General features: G+C 44.5%; 1 protein-coding gene across 3 annotated transcripts in view; it reads left to right on the top strand.

Annotated features, from left to right (window-relative positions):
* Positions 1 to 17,739, top strand: part of KANSL1L (KAT8 regulatory NSL complex subunit 1 like) — a 105,475-nt gene that overhangs the window by 53,383 nt on the left and 34,353 nt on the right. For all 3 annotated transcript variants that reach the window (XM_061607868.1, XM_061607869.1, XM_061607867.1), the window contains exon 7: positions 9,387 to 9,543. In XM_061607868.1, coding sequence (XP_061463852.1) covers positions 9,387 to 9,543 — 157 coding nt within the window. The remainder of the gene's footprint in view (positions 1 to 9,386; positions 9,544 to 17,739) is intronic.

Genomic DNA, 17,739 nt, shown 5'->3' with positions numbered 1-17,739 from the left:
CCTTGATAATACAATCCAGCCCACTAGGATTGGAGCTCCAGCCTTAATAATACAATTCAGCCACTATGATTACAGCCACAGTAAAAATGTGTGTAAATCAGCCTTGTGTAAGTTTGTCAGCAGCACATACACACAAACATACAGATAGGTAGCCTGCAGGGGAGGTATCCGAAGTTAAATAGATGGTAACAAAAAAAGGCGGGAATTTTGAATTTCAAAAAATGGCGCCCGGAAAAAAAACGGGCGGGAAAAAACGATCAAAACGGGGCTGAGGGAGAAGGAGCAATGGCGGCCGTCGCAAGCGAACTGGGGGAAGGGCTGGCCAGCACGGACTCGCCGAAAGCCGCAGTAGCGGTTGGAAAAGAAACTCTGGAAGAGCAGGTAGAGGAACACACGGCAGCCGCCGCAGAGAGAGCCGCCGTCGCGGTCTGTAAAGCCCTTCGCAGTGGGATTTAAGCCACGTAGCGAGGGCGATCTGCGGTAAGGTAGTAACGGCGGGAGCCGCAGCTGCAAGCTCCCACAGAGATCGGATCAGCCGCAGCCGCGGCAATGATCAGGGGGGGGGAGGGAGAGGGATTCCCCTTCCCTCACAAGCGATCAAAAGCGATCTAAAAAAAAAAAGAAGAAGAAGAACCGCAGCCGCGGTCACTGAGGGAGCCCCCTGGCTACGGGGGGGGGGAGGGGGCTTGAAACTGCAAAGATAAAGAGAGCCGCAGCCGCGGTCTCAGAGCACCCCAATCAAGGGAATAAAAGGAATTAAATAGCCCTGAGGAAAGGGGGAAGAGAGCCGCAGCCGCGGTCTCTGAGGGGATCCTCAGTAGGCTAGACACAAAAAACAGCAGAAAGGTTTTGAAGAGAAAAAGAGAAACAAATACGAGACTTAGCTAAATGCTACGTGAAATTCCAATCTTGTTCGTACGAAGGCAAGAATGAACTGGAGAGTGGGAGGGGCATGACGTCCCTAGTCTTGACTTCAAAAACATTCTTGCCTTCGCACGATAGGTGGAACTATTTCCCACAGTGATGGCCCACTTCCTATGGAAAATGGATTAATTATTACAGTGAGTTTCATTAATGTGACTGCTTATATGAGTCCACAACTAAAAACATATTTCCTCTTGTTGGGTCATTTTCTTCCCCAAAGTGTTTGGGTAAACTATTTTCTGGATGATGCCCTCTGTGTGTGGCAGTGAGGACGCTTCTTCTTGATCAATGGGCTGGGGTGTGGTATCAGGCCTCAATCTGCTTCATACTAGTTATTCAGGTAAAAATAACATTTTAATGTTTTTATTGTGTAACACTTGAGAGTTAATGTGAAAGTATACACGGGAAGCAACACCATTGAGCCACATTATGTGCTGCTGTCAAATAACTGGTCTGAGCACTGAAATGGTTGTAAGATCTCAGCTAAGTTGAAGATACTAATGATGAAAAGGTTTTGCTTGTAGAAATGACATACCTCTTCAGATAAAAACAATGTCTTCACTTTGCTTCTACTTCAAGAAAGTAAGGGTAATATGCTATCTCCCCAAGGGGATGCAGTTGGATTTTACTTTCAGTGTCATTACTGGTATTTTTCAATACTATATTGAAAAATGTTTCCTTGTTACTTTTAATATCACATTTGGCACAAGAATTTGCACATGAAGCAATATTGGAGCCCACCGTTTCCAATTAATACATATGTCTGAACAAAAAAATTACTATGGGTAAAGACAATTAAAACTAGTGTACTTTGCTAAATCACAATGTACACCTCTTAGAGATTTTTAAAATGTTAAGCCATTTAGAAATGCCTTTAAATAAATGAACAAATAAATAATTATTGTTCACCAACCTTATGTTTAAGAGTTGAAAATATATTGCCTCAAGTGCCTGAAGCACTTGCATGACCCAGTGATTCTTCTTAATTTTTTTATATACTTCAGTCATTTTTAATAAGGAAAGTTTCTAGGCCTCACATAGATGAATGTGCCAGTAGCTACTTTCAGACGGGCTGTGTAGTGTTTTTTTATCTCACTATATCAATCTCCGAAAGTACTCTTGTATTTCTCAACACTAAAAATGAGACAGCGTTTTTGAGATCTAACTCGCTTTTCCCAACCATTTCCCCCTTATACAAAGGCTGTTGGAAGGTACATATACATACACACACAAGCACACAGTGGCAGGGAGATAGGTTGCTAGATGTGCATAAAGAAATGCTGTTGATAGTGGAAAAACAGAACATGCAAGTAAACCCTGTATTGAGTACTGAATTGTTGGCTACAGAGGCAAAGAAAAGATTAGCTTGGAAATCACCAAGAGTTGTTGAGAGTCAAGGAGAGAGAATTCCAAGAGAAATGTCAATTGCATTTGGGCTTCAGAAGTGTGGGGAAAGGAATGTGTGATCTGTTGCTGGCAGAGCTGAAGAATGAGGAGCCATAAGCTATATTAAGTTACTTGCCCTGTCATCAAAAACTTGTAAATGATAGCTATTTTCTGAGTCATGGCTAAAGGTATTAGTGATTTCAGAGATAGTGTATAATAAAAGACATGTTATATGAAGATCCTGCCCTCTCTCAGATGGCTTGAATGACTTAAATCATTACATTTTTATATTGCAAGAAAAAGAACAAAAATAGAACTCTTGAAATATTCAATAAACTATCTCCAATGAAATACTTCATATATGAGTTTCTTCGTAGTCAAGGGCCTAAAACAAATAGCTCAAAATCTCCCTTCTTAAATTAATGTATTTGTTCCAGTGTTCTCTTTACCTTCATTTGGTAGTCTGGGAAAGAAGATGGGAACATAAAGGGATTTTTGCCTCTGAGGAAACATGTTGCCATATAAATCTGTTGCTTGTTTTTGGAATATTTATTTAACTGAAAAGCTTACACAGCTGGCAGTGCTCAATTTAAAGGAAATAGTAAAACTGTATCTTAACCTTTTTTCTATTTTTGCTGTTCAAAGCTAGCCTAACTTGCCTCTTCATAGACTTAGAAGTGCCTTAACTTGATCCGAGTTAAATTTTCTGCTCAGCATAAAACAGTTGCAAAGCACCTGAATTGAAAAAAATATTTAATTTGGAATATTCTGTTTTGCTGCTGTTGGTGTAAATAATCTTAAAGATTTAAAACAAAAATAGAATCTCATGCGTAATGTAAAAGAAATGAAAACCATTACAAAAATAAGGAAACTGCTTCACAACACATGCTCATCAGGCTAATAAGTATATTCCCCATTTCAGTAACATTTTTTTGGTCAGGTTGCATTTTCATGACATTTCTAAGAATACCTTTCTTAGTAAAAATTAAAAATGAAAGAAAACACCCTAGATCGAACCTATACTTAGCCAGTGATTGAAACTAAATAATGTTATATCCCAATAAAAATGTTGTCTTCATCTAAGGAAAGAAAGAACATATTTTTCATCTGTTTAAAATGAAGCAGGGTTTCATTTTAATACTGCCTGGTCACTGAGAGTACAAATTTGCCAGCAGAACAAGAGAGGGAACCATCTCCCTATAGCACTCCCACATCTGTTCCAGCAGATTCCTTTGCAATATTGTTTGCATTTTTAATTAAAAGCTAAAGATTGCATTTCAGCTGGCAGAATCTTTTGTTAAAGCTCATTGAAGTCAGAAGTAAGCAGCAGTGAGGTCAATGAAACTTACTCGCAGGAAACTATCCATAGATTGCAGTCATGCTGATCCTAATAAATTGGGTCTTATGGTATGTGCTGCTGTTGTGTGTGTGTGTGTGTGTGTGTGTAAATTGAGCAGGTAATGTGCGCAACAATTGGTTGTTGTACACTTTCACCAGGCCTCATGGAGCATGTGCACATAACCTATCCATGAAGAGAGAATTGTGCACATTTCCCGGTCAGTATACATAATCTCCAACAGGCTTTGGAGAATGTACATATCTTGGCTGAGTTTTGTACATTCTCTAGTGTCATGCGCCCCTCAGAAGACTCATCCGAGGAGAAAGAGGAATGGGAGACTGTAGACCCAGGAGAGGGGAGAAGCAGGGAGACAGCTCAGGATCCTTCGCCAGACCAGGGGCAAGCCCTTGAGAAAGCCCGCCTGTCAGAGTCAGGAAGCGGCCAGGAGGCTGCCCCTTCCCCAGCAGAGAGAAGACGCCAACAGGTGTTACAGCAATGAAGGCAATCGGCTCGATTTAGGAGCAGGAGAGCTTGCAAGAACACAAGCTGATTGTAAGCACCTGGTCTTGCACGCAGAGCATAAAAGACTGGAAGGAAAGGGAGAATCCTTGCTAGAGTCAATGTCAAGCCTTGCTGCAGACATTACTCCGGCTCCCCTGTTAACCCGTGCCTTAGACCCTGCCCTGCCTGATCGGATCTCTTGGTTTCTGGACATTTGGGCTACCTTAAGGACTTCTCTGCTTCCTCCTTCACCGCCTCCCAAACGGTAAACACGCTGGCTGGCACCCTGGTTCTTCCTGCCTGGCAGATTTATGCTCTGACTGGCAGCTGGTATCTGCTAATTAGTTGCTAGCTGCTGTGAACCCACCACGTTTAACATCTGGACAATATACACATTCTCCAGTTAGTGTGCATAGTTTTCATGAAAAGTGCCTTTTTTATATCTGTAGTTCAGAAGTGTGCAATCTGCCACCCTCTCGGAGCTGCCTCTGCCTAATCATATGTGGCCCACAACATACCCCCCACTGATCAGCTGAGCAGTAGGAAGAAGGAATGGGCTCCAGAAAAATATGTAACTTTTTCGGCAGTTGTGAATATGTGAAGTACAGCAACACTTTGCAACACTAAAGAAAATTGTATTGTTTTATTGATGTATTTCTATATTTGTGTTTTTCTTGTAAGCCGCCTTGAGGGCCTTTTGGCCATACGGTGGGGAATAAATAGTAATAATAATAATAATAATAATAAAGAAAAGCTCCAAAAACAATTGTGCAATTGTGGAATAATGGCACTGGCTATTCTGCAGAATAGTTTCCAGTGGACGTGAGGAGTGTCTTAGTTTGCACAAGATAAAACATAATTCTCTGTAGAAACAGTAGTAACACAGAAAAGAAGCAAAGTAAGAACACCAACAAACATACAAAAATGTAATTCTCCTGCTCCCCTGGTGCATTCACTATAGCTGCCCAATTTCCCTGCTTTTTAAAGTTTGATAGAAATATGTTGGCTATATGTACTTTCTTAAACCGCAAGGTTTTTTTGCCTATTAGTGAATTTGTTTTTTGATGGCTTATTCATACATGCAAAACCATCGCTTGTTGCAAGTGATAAACATTAACATCTGAACACACAGCTGTATGCTTATAGGAATCTGAGCCCTATTAAGCTTAGCATTCATAATGTCTTTGAACTGCGTTTCTAAATTGTTCACTGAATAATTTCACCCCAGAGGTCTGAAGCTGAGTACAAGAGAGCTATGTGTGCATTGGAAGCCTTCAGTTTGAATAAGGACCTGACCCCAAACAAATTACTCATACTAATATGCCAGGTCAAGAACCAAGTGACTAGGTGTTTTTAACAGTGCAAGTTAAGGCTGCAGGATGGTCATCACAGTGGGGACATTGTTCTGTGCAGGAACCATTCCCAGCAGGTTCTTCTAACTACCAAAGCTGTAATTAAGTACTCTCACTGTGTTGTGGCTGTGGTGAACAGCTGTGTCTATTGTTGGATTAGTTATGCTTTTCTTTTTAGCTGAAACAGAATAATCAATATATAGAAATAGGGTTTAATATGCTACCAAGGCTTTGCAATGTAATTCAGTCAAATGTGGCAGTTGTCATGCCTAGCACTCCTAATACTGAAGTGGATGTGTGGCTCACATGAACAAGCCAGAAACAACAACAAGAAAGCCCATCTGACTTCTTGTTCACAAAGGAGATAGCTACCATTCTTCCTCCCTCCTCCTGCCAGATTCTAGCTGATTAGTGAAAAAATGTATTTAACAGTGAAATCCTATGCTTGGGAGTCACTTCCTCAATGTTCAGTGGGATTTACTTGTAGGCCCTATGTCCCTCCCCTCCCCTTTTCCATGCCCTTTTTTCAAACCCCTGCAATTTGGTGGTAGCAGCAATTTAGGACTACAGCCATATTCAGTTTTAGGTCTGTGAAAACTGTTTTTCCGAAAATGACAAATCACTCATCATAGGCAACTCGCTTGCTGGGATGTTCTTTGGTTGCTCTTGAGAAGCAGGCTAACAAAGCACCTGATGTTTGAGGTTGGAAATAATAACAATTAAATAGATCTATGATCTTGAACTCCCAGTTGAATTGTATGTTCTCTGGTGAAAAAAAACTTTAATCGAGAACGCTATGTGGCTTCATTATAGAATAATTCCCCTTTGGCAGACTTTTTTTGAGATAGTGGTTCTAGCTAACAGACTGATTTATGAATGGAGGCTTGTTACTAATAAAGGCTGGACATGGTTCTCTTCAGGTTCTGTAACAAAGCCCTTTTTGTGTATAAGTGTGTTTTTCCTCTGTTCTCTTGACTATTTATCTGCTCTCCTGACTTGGATTCACTTTCTCTTTACACACTAAAAGTGTAGCACTATTTTGACTCTTCTCCAGTGCTAATTTATTTTATTGAGAGGCACTGGATGTTTAACTGAAAATGAAAAGTTTATATCGTAAGGTGCTTTAAAAGGTCATAACATTTAGTCAGTAAACAGCTAAGCTACATTGGCCTACTTATCTGTGTAAAATGAATGAACAATAGTATGTAGTAGTGATAATAAATGCAAGTAGTAAGATATGTAGACCCTGTCTGGATTTTTCATTAGGGTTGTTGGTAATTATTGATAATTCATTACCAACAGATATTTCTAATACAATGAGTCTATATTTGGGTTTGTAAATATTTTTGCCCGCCCTATGTCCTCCTTAAGCCCTGCTCTGGTCTCAGGGCAGCTTACAGTATTCAGTTGCACCCCACCCCCTGCCTAGTCTTCAAGCATTACCAGGAGAGTTATGACCAGTTATTTACTCCACCACCACATTCACAGAATGACCATTGTTTCTTCTATCCAACCAATATTGGTTGGTACCTGTTTGAACTGGAGGGGCAGAAGACTGGGAGGACAACAGACGGTGGAATCAGAGCCAGTAATAGGTGGAGACAAAGCAATGATAGGTGGGGCCAAGTCATTCTAGTTTTGTCCCCATCCTCTTGCTAAGTTCTACAAGGATAAAACAGACAAAGAAGGAGGAACCTGACAGCCAGGGCCACTCCCTGAGCTGGTTGTAAGTAAGAGGGCAGGCAGGTGGGAACTGGCTGAGGATAGATTGAGGCTGGTGGGGCAGTGCTCCATTTTCTGCAATGGATCAACCACTGTATCCAGCCCATTTCCTCTGACTATTCTATATCAAAATCGCCTAGCAACTAAAAACAAAACCACTCCACTGTGTAATGAAATGGAGAGCCTCTACTATATTTTCCTCCAGGAAATTTTTAGGTAGCTTTAAAAGGCGTATCACTACTAGTCATGATGGCTATAAGCAACCTACAGGTTTAGAGGAAGTATGCCACTGAATATTAATTGTTGGGGGAGCAACATATTTGTTTATTTATTGCACTTGTATACCGCCCCATAGCCAAAGCTCTCTGGGAGGGCGGTTTACAACAATTAAAAACAAATATACAAATTTAAAAACATTTTTAAAAAAGCAATTTAAAAACATGCTAAAATGCCTGGGAGAAGAGGAAAAACAGGAGATTATTGCTTTCATTCAGTTCATGGAGTAGGCAGAGAGCAGAAGTTAACAGAAATCTGGCAGTCTTTAATCTAGCAAAGCCAGGGATTAATTTTTCATGGTGTTCTAGGCACACCTTTTACAATTTCTCAGAGACGAGGAGTAGCGGTTGCTTCTTTATCCCAGGATCCTAGGAGTGTAACCAGATAGCTGTAGCACCTGGGAGGGACTTATTCAACCTGCAGTCTTCATCGTGGAACTGAATCTATAAGCTGACCTCATGGCTGCAATATCAACTTAGTTTTGGTACTTTGCTTTGTCCTCTCATCCCCTGCTTTTTATAACATCTTGCCTGATGAAGAACTTTTGAGAAACTGAAAGCATGTCACACTTTTATGACATTATGGCTTGTCCTGATAAAGGTATCGCCCAACTGAATTTTGGAGTTTTTCTATTGAATCAATACAGTTATCTTTTGCTTATTATAAACTACTCTCTAATAAAATACAAATAGATTTTTCTTAGCCCCAGAATTTTAAATTTTTTAAAATGCTCTTTCATCTGGCTTTTCCAGCTTGTATGGGTTGCCCAAAGTGACTTAAAACTAAGATGATGAGAGACAGTTGGATACAATAATTAGAAGACAAATGATAAGCAACATAGAAGGTAAAACAATCCAAAAAACAAGGGCAGAAACCAAGGGGCAGATAAAAACAGTATCAGGCAGGCTGCAAGCCTTCTGAAACAAATCATCAACTCTATCAGACAGGATTAAAAACACTGACAGGGTAGGAGTCAAGTAGAGTCCCTGGGGCAGGGAGCTCCATTATCTAGGTGTTGCTATAGAGAAGGACCCCTTTCACATCAGTACCAACTGATGACAATGGGACATGGAAAAGGGCCTCTTCTAATGATCTCAGTGGTCAAGCAGATTCATATGGTAGGAGGCGGTCCTTTAAGTATATAGGGCTTTGGAGGCATTGAATTGGGGTTGGAAACAGTTTAAGGGCCAGAGTAGGTGATACAATGGAGTTGCATGCTCCAGAAAACTCTCAGGGATGTGTTCTGCATTATATTTATTTATATTATTCAGATATGTCTATGTTGCCCATAAAGTCACAGGGCAGTATGCAACATAGTAAAAGCACACCAATGAAACGTCAATATAAAATAAGCTAAAATAACAGTATAACAAGATAAACAATGAGTACCAGATACGGTCCTCAATGAATTACAGTACCTCCTTACCCCCAAAAGCATGGTGGAAGAGGATGTCTTCATCTGCTTTCTGAAAGAGTATAACACTGAGATGCACTTCAGTGGGGAGATTGTTCTAAAATTCTGGAACTACCTGAAGGTTCTAGACCCTCTTTAAGGGCAGCTTTACATGATTTGTGCTACAGCAATCTAATCTATATGTTGGTAGGGAATGCATAACTGACCGGATTCATCTTCTCCAGAAAACAGCTAATACACCAGCCTAAGGTATGCAAATGCACTCCTAGACCATCCAGCAGCAAAGCTGGGTTGAGGGGCACACTCAAAGCGCAAACTGGATTTTTCAAGGAGAATACAACCAAAACAGGTTGAAGAATCTCTATTTCTAAATTAGTGCTTTTGTCTAGATTAAAGTTCAATTTGTTGACACAGTTTGTTTTAGAATGTGAACAACCTGTAAAAAGTTTTAAATTTGTGTTTCGTCTTACAGGCTATGCAACTGAGAGATGCCTTGTTTAACACCTTGGAAGAGGTGGTTCCAGCTTCTACACGGAGTAGGTATGAATTAAGCACCAAGCCGAGGACACAAAAAGAACTCATGTTAGAACTGGACACCTCATTCCATCCCATCTTATCATTTCCTTCAGGTAAGTGGTTCCTTGCTGTCATATGAACAGTTCTTTTCTTAACTTTTTATTATATTTTCAATTCTGCATTTCCTCCAAGGAGCCCAATCATTTCATCCTCACAACATCCCTACTAGGTAGTTAAGGCTAAGAGAAACATTGAATGGCCCAAGGTCACCCAGTGAGCTTTATGGCTTATGGGAGATTCAACCCCAGGTATCCCAGATTCTAGTTCAATATGGCATTGATAATGTTTTGAATCAAAGAAATAATATTTTAAGAAATATTTCCGTAGTGTAAAAATATTTTGTTTAGGAGTAGCTTTCTCCAGGAATCCACAGATATGGTTCTCACGTCTTTGAACATCTATATACATGTGTTAGAAAGTCCCAGTCCAACCAGAATTTCTTCATATCTGTACATGGATGTGTAAACAAGTGGCAGTCACACTTAATATTGTTCCTGTGGGAAATACAAGTATTCATTTCACTTATTTGCCAAGTGTGCTGTACCCTGGGAGAAGGGGTATGTCAAAGGAAGCATGTTCTGTATCTTCCATGGGCCACATTTGATTAAGGTGTTAAAGAAGGCACCAACTCGCATCTGGTCTGCTGCAAATAAGACTTTAAAGTATGTTGCTTTACACACTTGGAAAACATATCCCAGGCTGTTGCACCCAATAAGCAAAGTCTTTCAGTACCCATCTCCTGGGGTAGCTGCTTCAGCCCAGTTCCTTCTCTGGAGCTTCTAACTCTCCCTTTTCAACTCTGGTCTCTTCAGGAGTAGTTCCCAAACCCCAAGGACAGTCAGGTCCTTCCAGAGTCACTTCAGTGTTCTAGGGGAGGCCCTCACTAAAGAGTATAAGGGTGTCCTCCTTCAGTGCTGTTGGTCTGGCCAGGCTTAAGTCCAGCACTCCTGTGCCTCCCTATAGAAGAGAGACTGGGTAAAACCAGGATGCTGGAATTCCATCTCTAGATCCACCCAGTGGGACTTAGGGAGATACCTTGTAGATGGCCCCTGGTAGAAGAGTGAGGGCCAAGCCTTCCCCAGTTTCCTTGGAGTATCCTTGCTCAGGGGTCTGGCTAGTCCAGCCTTTCCCAACTAGTGGGCCACCAGGTGTTGCTGGACCACAACTCCCATCAGCCTCAGCCAGCATTGCCAATGGTCAGGAAAGATGGGAATTGTCCAACAACATCTGGTGGCCCACTAGGTGGGAAAGGCTGGGCTACTCCATCCTGTTGCCTTCCTCTCCAGTGAGTGTTTCCTTCCTCCCCCCTAGCCTTTTTATATCTTCCCTGTTTCCCCATCCTTCTTCCTGCCTGAGACATTGCAGCTGAGCTCCTTCATCTCCCACAGTTGGAGCCTCCAGGCAGTGTCCAAATGTGGTTCCCTTGGAAGCTGTTGCCTGGTGGTGCGGATTGGGGCCTGCTTTAAAGGCAAACAATGGGTGAGCCCTGGTAGCCCATTACTCTAAGTAGTGTGAAGCTTCTAAGAAAAGCTGGGAAGGAGCTTGTGGCTCCTGTTCTAAACTACTCAGACCTTCAGAGAGTGGTCAACATTGCCACCTTGACATACACATAGACTATTAATTGTACTTGTTATGTAGACTACTGAGGACATGATTTTATTGGGTGAGTTTGAGGATGTTTTCTCTTTGTTCATTTGCACAAGTAGTCAGGTACTCAATCCTTTGTGTTCTGATTCTTGTTACTACATAACAGCTACAGCACATCTAGAGGACTAGAATCGCAACAGCTTTGTGTACATACGCTTATAACTCATTAACCTTGTGATTAGCCTATGTGTATGTGCAAAAATTCTAATTGGTTATCACCTTACATTTCAGAGCTGATATCTAGAAATTTGAGCAAGTTTTCCCCAGGTAGCCTGCCATCATGTGGGTATTAGCGCCATCTAGCGTCTGAAGGCAAGAATGTATTGAAGTCAAGACCTGGGGCATCAAGCCCCTCCCACTCCAGTTCGTTCTTGCCTTCATCCAAGGCTGTTATATTCAAGCTTAGGGTAGCGTTTAGAACTAAGTTGTGTGAGAATGTTGTGAGTGAGAGAGTGTGTGGGACTGGGTTGTGCTTGTGAGTTTGTGCTTCCACTTGTTCCCTCCCCTCTCTTTCTCTGTTCGTCTTTGTGATAGTTGGGGCTTATTGGGGTTTTTGTTTTGGTCTTCCTCGTTTTCCCCTGCCCTACCTTTTCCTCGTCCTTGTTGTTTTGGGGGCAGTGGCTGCTGCCATTCCCCCTCAGGCAGAGACGTTCTTTCGTCCGCCGATCCCCGCTTTACTGCTCCAGCTGTCCTTCACAGCGGCGGCTATTTTACTCTCCTTATGTCAGGAGCCCGCGGCGAAGCCTGTTCTGGCCGCAAGCTCCCTTTCTATCCAGGCGGCGGCAGAGGCTTGGTATTTTTTGGCTGCTAGGAGCTCGCAGTTGCGGCTCCCTGTGTTGCAGCTTTTGTTGGTGGCTTGCCTAGTCTCTGCCGTGGCGAGGATTTCTTCCATCCTGCTCGCTACTGTGGCTGTTAGGAGACCGCGGCTGTGCCCCCCCACCCAGCTCGCTACTGTGGCCATGAGGAGAATGCGACTGCGCCCCCCCTGTTTGCTACTGTGGCCGTTAGAGGACGCAGCAGCCACTCTGTATTTTTTGTGGCGGTGGCGGCGGCTTCCTCACATTTGTTTTTACAACGCAGGCGGGATACCTCCGCTCCATCTGGAGTTTCTCTGAGCTACTTGACGGCCGCCATTGCTCCTTTGTGAAGCGACCTGTTCCTGACTTCTAGACGGTCGCCATTTTGTTTTGAATTTTCTCGCTCTTTTTCAGCGGGCGCCATTTTATCCATTACCTTTTTCCCGCTCTTTTAGTTTTTCAAGCGTTTTTTGACTTATCTCCTTCTTGTTCCCTCTCGTACCTTCACTTTTCTTTCTGATGTATGCATTGTTTCAGTGAAGGGAATATTTAGACTAGATTGTTTTAAAGTTTTTTAAAAAATATTACGAGCCCCTGAACAGACAGGCTTCTGTATATTACCAGCACAAGAGCAGTACTGCATCTCTCACGCTGCGTGTGTACTTGAGCGTGGTTTTCTTGCACTTAGTCACTAGTAGTGCACCTGGGGTTGTACCGCTTCCCCCACCTGTGGGCATGTACTGAAGCCCCTCTCCACAGTGCACCTTTGTGCGTGTGTTGGTGATACATACTGCACCTCCCACCTTTGTGCGTGTATATCATGGCGGATCAACAGACAGAGGCAGCTCATGCAACAGGGGCAAAAAAGCCGTGCAAGGCCCCATTGCATCACAAGTCTACTAAGCAAAAGCAACCCAGACTTCACTCCAAGGCTGTTGCTACAACCAAACACTTATCTAGCCACAGCGCTGCCAAGCAAGCACGATACGTGTCTGTCCCGGCTTCAGAGGGTGCTGGCCAAGAGAGATTAACAGCCCTCTTTCATTCGCCTGCCAGGTCGTCTGAGGACGAATTTGAGGGGTTCCCTAGCCAACCAGCTTTGGACTGTCCATCTCAACCCATGTCATTGGCTAGAGCTCATACGTCTCACCAGTCTGATGAGACCCCTGCTATTTTGCCTCAACAAGGGCATCCACCTCTGCCAAGTGCAGCCAGTGATTTCAGATCCTCAGATGGCCGCTCTTGCCCCTCTACTGGGGTTGCAGTTGTCTTCTGAATTTCTCTCACAGTTGCAGGACATACTGGGCTTCTCACAAGCGCAGTCATGGTCACAGGCGAACCCATTGCTTCAACAGAGTGCGCAGCAACAATCTGGCACTATGGGGCATTGCTGCTGCAATGATGCAGTTCCCCCACCCTCACCAAACCCATTCGATGTCGCTAGAGGCAGGATTGGTGATGAGATTACCGGTTTGGAGAATCCTGTGTATTCTTTACAAGCCGAAGGAGATGAGTGGAGCGGTGATTCAGAACTGGAGGAGATTTCATCCTATCACCTTTTTGATTCAGCCGACTATCTTCCCCTTGCTCGTAGAGTTCTGGACACTTTAGGCCTTCAGTCTTTACAACCTGAATCTACCACTCCTCCTGTGAAGGGGGCCAAGGTCCTCAAATCTCCCAGATCGGCAGATCACTATCTTCCTGTGCCAGACCCCATCGACAAACTGGCCAAGGAAGAACAGGCTCATCTGCTGTAGGCATGCTGTTACTCTATTCTTGCCAACAGACTGTATGCATTGGCCCCGGAGTTCATGAATCACCTGAACGTCCTGGGGATAGACGAGCCAAGCTCTAGTTTGGTTTAGAGGTCCCTCCTGCCGAAACAAGGGGACTCACAGCTGAAGGATCCTTCTGAGTGACGGATAGACTACGCTGCAGCTTCCATCTTTTCAAAAGCTTCTATGATGTGGCTGGACAAACTCTTGGATGATCCTAATCCTGATCCAATCAGGCTCAGGAAGGGCCTGGTGAAGTTGCATAAGACTGCAGCATTTGTGGCTGATGCCACCTTAGATGCAACTCAGCTGGGAGCGCGGGCCCTAGCAGCACAGGTGGTCACTCGGCATACGCTTTGGCTCAGACACTGGGATGCTGATTCTACACCCAGGGTCAACTTGTCGAGGGTACCTTTTTCTGGGTCATTACTTTTCGGAGAGGAAGCTCTCAAAGCGGACTTGGTGGACTCCAAAGATAATCGAAAGCCAGTATTGGCCACAGGCAGGAAGGATGATCGCAGGCTGTTCAGACGCTTCGCTCCATACTGCTTGTTTCAGCCCTTTCGGAGTACATGGCTTGGGGAACGGGGTTGCGATTCTCGATCTACCAAATTCCGCCCTTCCAGGGGATCCTGGCACAAACAACGTTTTCAAGGCAGAGGTCTGTACCAGGGACGTCCAGGTGCCTCGAACTCCTCTTATGGCAAAGGAGCTCATCAGCGCAGACAATACTGACGCCATCCCTGTTGGAGGCAGATTGCAAGCCACTGGCTACATTTGACACAGATCAGTTGGGTCAGAGATCTCTTTTCTCACGGCTGCAAACTAGAGTTTTGGTCAACCCCTCTGGACAGATTCCTCCCATCTCCTCTTCCCAGAGCATGAGACAGGTGCTGGATCATGCAGCAAGCTATAGTTCATCTCCTCGACATAGCTGCAATATAACCAGTGCCATTAGCAGAGAGGTCGAAAGGGGTTTACTCCCTCCTGTTTGCTGTTCCCAAACGAGATCTGTCATGGAGGGCAGTGTTAGACCTCAAGTTTGTCAACCGTTTCATGAAGTATTGACAGTTCAAAATGGAGGCCCTAGCGTCCATTATAGAAGTTCTACAAGAAGGGGACTTTCTGGCCTCCATCGATCTCAAAGAAGCTTATCTCCACATACCTATTTGTCCTGCTCACAGAAGGTTCCTATGGTTTGCCTTTGGCCCCCAGCATTTTCAATACCAGGCAATGCCATTCAGACTATCGTCAGCCCCGAGAGTCTTCACCAAAGTGTTGCGCACCCTGGTGGCTTACCTCTGTCTCCAGGGTGTGCATATTCATCCCTATTTGGATGATTTGTTGATTCGTGTGGGATCCAGGGACCTGGCCTGTTTTCACGTTTACCGTTCTCTCGAGGTTCTGCACACCCGTGGTTGGCTAGTCAGTCTCGACAAAAGTCAACTTTAGCCAACTCAGCAACTGTAGCATCTGGGAGCGATATTAGACACAACACAGGCCATGGCCTCTTTGTCACCAGACCGCATTGTAGCCATCAGAGAGATGGCACTGGTCCTGGCACGTCGCTCAAGTGCGGACATAATGCTTTTGGCAAGGGCTCTGGGAATGTTTGTGTCCACCATCCACATTGTACCATGAGCTCGGCATCATACTCAATGCCTCCAGTGGGCCTTACTGCCTTTCCAGCAGCACATTGCCATGTCCAACCATCGGGCAATCCACCTAGAACCTGCACTGCGTGTTTTCTTCCGATGGTGGGCGACAGTCCGAAACCTCAGCAAGGGAAGTCCGTTCCGAGAACCAGACAGGATTGTGATAACAACAGATGCCAGTCTGGCTGGCTGGAGAGCCCACTGCAATTTCCAGTTTGTTCAGGGTGTCTGGTCCAGCGCGGAAGCGAGTTGGAACATCAACTGTCTGGAACTGAGAGCTGCCCATCTGGCCCTACAACATTTTCAACCGATATTTCTTTTGGACCATGTATTGATTCAGACAGACAATACTTGTGTGAAATCGCATCTGAACAGACAAGGGGGAACCAGGTCACATTTCCTCCAGATGGAAGCATCTCAACTCTTTGACTGGGCCGAAATACATCTAAAGTCACTGAGGGCAGAACATCTCAGTGGTGTTTTGAATGTGACGGCCGACTGGCTTAGCAGACAACAGGTGATCCCGGGAGATTGGAAACTTCACCCAGTAGTGTTCAGCCTTCTCCAGTGGCAGTTCTGCATCCTCTTGGTGGACCTGCCTCCAGTTACAATTACGAGCTACCTCACTATTTCTCCAGGTATCTAGACACCACCGCAGAATCTGTAGATGCACTGTTGACACTGTGGCCGACTGGCCTCCCATATGCCTTTCCCCCAGTACTGGGCAGGACTTTGAGGAAGCTGCGACACGAAAGGGCCCAACAGATCTGGCCTCACTGGCCATGGTTTTTGGACCTGCTCTCTCTGTTGGTAACAGATCCTTGGAGGTTGCCAGTCCGGCCAGATCTGTTGTCACAGGGTCCAATATGGACCCCGAATGGCTCAGTCTGACAGCTTGGCATTTGAACGGGAACATTTGATCCATGCAGGTCTGTCTCAGGAAGTTATTGACACAATCCTGGCATCTAGAAGGCCATCAACGTCTCACATCTACGAAAGTACTTGGCTCACATTTTCTAAATGGTGTGAGTCCCAGAACTTCCAACCCTCTCAAGCTACTGTGTAACAGGTGTTGCAGTTTCTCCATAGAGGTCTGAAGATGGGTCTTAAGGCAAACATCTTGCATCGTCACGCCTCCACCATATCTTCTGTTCTCTCCATTTCATCTCCTGGTGTTCATATGGGTTCACACCCGCTTACCAAACGATTTTTGAAGGAAGCTGCCCTACAGTCTCCGGCAGTATGTCACCGTTTTCCTTCATGGAGTTTATCAAAGGTCCTGCAAGCCCTGCAGCACCCTCCCTTTGAGCCCCTTCAATCAGTTCCATTACGACTGTTGTCCTTCAAAGTCCTGTTCCTGGTGGCGGTCACTTAAGTGAGGAGAGTTTCAGAGTTGGAGGCACTGTCCTAGGCCCGACACCTCTGTATCTTACATAAGGATTCAGTGATATTATGTCTCGACCTGTCCTTTTGCCCCAAGGTTTATTCAGCTTTCCACTGCAACCAGGACATTGTTCTTCCCTCGTTCTGTCCAAATCCTGTCCATCCACTGGAGAAGGCCTGGCGTTCGCTACATGTCCGGAGGGCCCTCAAGACCTACCTGTCTCGAACCCAGGACATAAGACTAACAGATTCATTGCTTGTATCCTTTCACCCACGAACTCTGGAGAAAAAGGTTGCTAACTCTACTTTGTCCTGTTGGTTGCGCACCTGCATTGCATTGGCCTATGAGTTGCTTAAGCTTCCAGTGCCCAGTAAGATAACGGTGCACTCGACTAGGTCAGCAGCCACTATGGCTGCTTTCGCAACCAACGCACCTCTTGCAGAGATTTGCAGAGCGGCTGTATGGTCTACTTCAGATTCTTTTATAAAGCTTTATAAAATTGACAATTACACTTCTGCCGAGGCCTCTTTGGGGAGGCATGTTCTGCAACAGGTTCTTTCTGACAAGTAATCACTGGTTGGTCCCTCCCTATTGGGGGCTGCTTTGGTACATCCCACGTGATGGCAGGCTACCTGGGGAAAATGGACCATTGGTCTCACCTGAAGGGTAATTTCCCCAGGTAGCCTGCCATCATGGCCCTCCCTGCTGAAGGATATCTGGGTATTTTGTACAACCTTTCAAATTATTACTGTTCAGAGTTGTACTGTTTTGCACTGTCTAGTTGAGTCAAGACCTTTCTAAATCTGTTACAATGAATGTAGTTCTGTGTTATTTTTGGGGACAGTATCTCTATTTTCCTTGCTGGTAGGTCCATGGGCCTTTTGTACTTCTCAGATTTGCCACTTCGGACTCGTCACGAATGAACTGGAGCGGAAGGGGCTTGATGCCCCAGGTCTTGACTTCAATACATTCTTGCCTTCGGACGCTAGAT

This window comes from Rhineura floridana, chromosome 2, assembly GCF_030035675.1.
Source record: "Rhineura floridana isolate rRhiFlo1 chromosome 2, rRhiFlo1.hap2, whole genome shotgun sequence".
Classification (NCBI taxonomy): domain Eukaryota; kingdom Metazoa; phylum Chordata; class Lepidosauria; order Squamata; family Rhineuridae; genus Rhineura; species Rhineura floridana.
The sequence above is the reverse complement of the archived record's forward strand: the minus strand, read 5'-3'. Positions and strand labels throughout refer to the sequence as shown.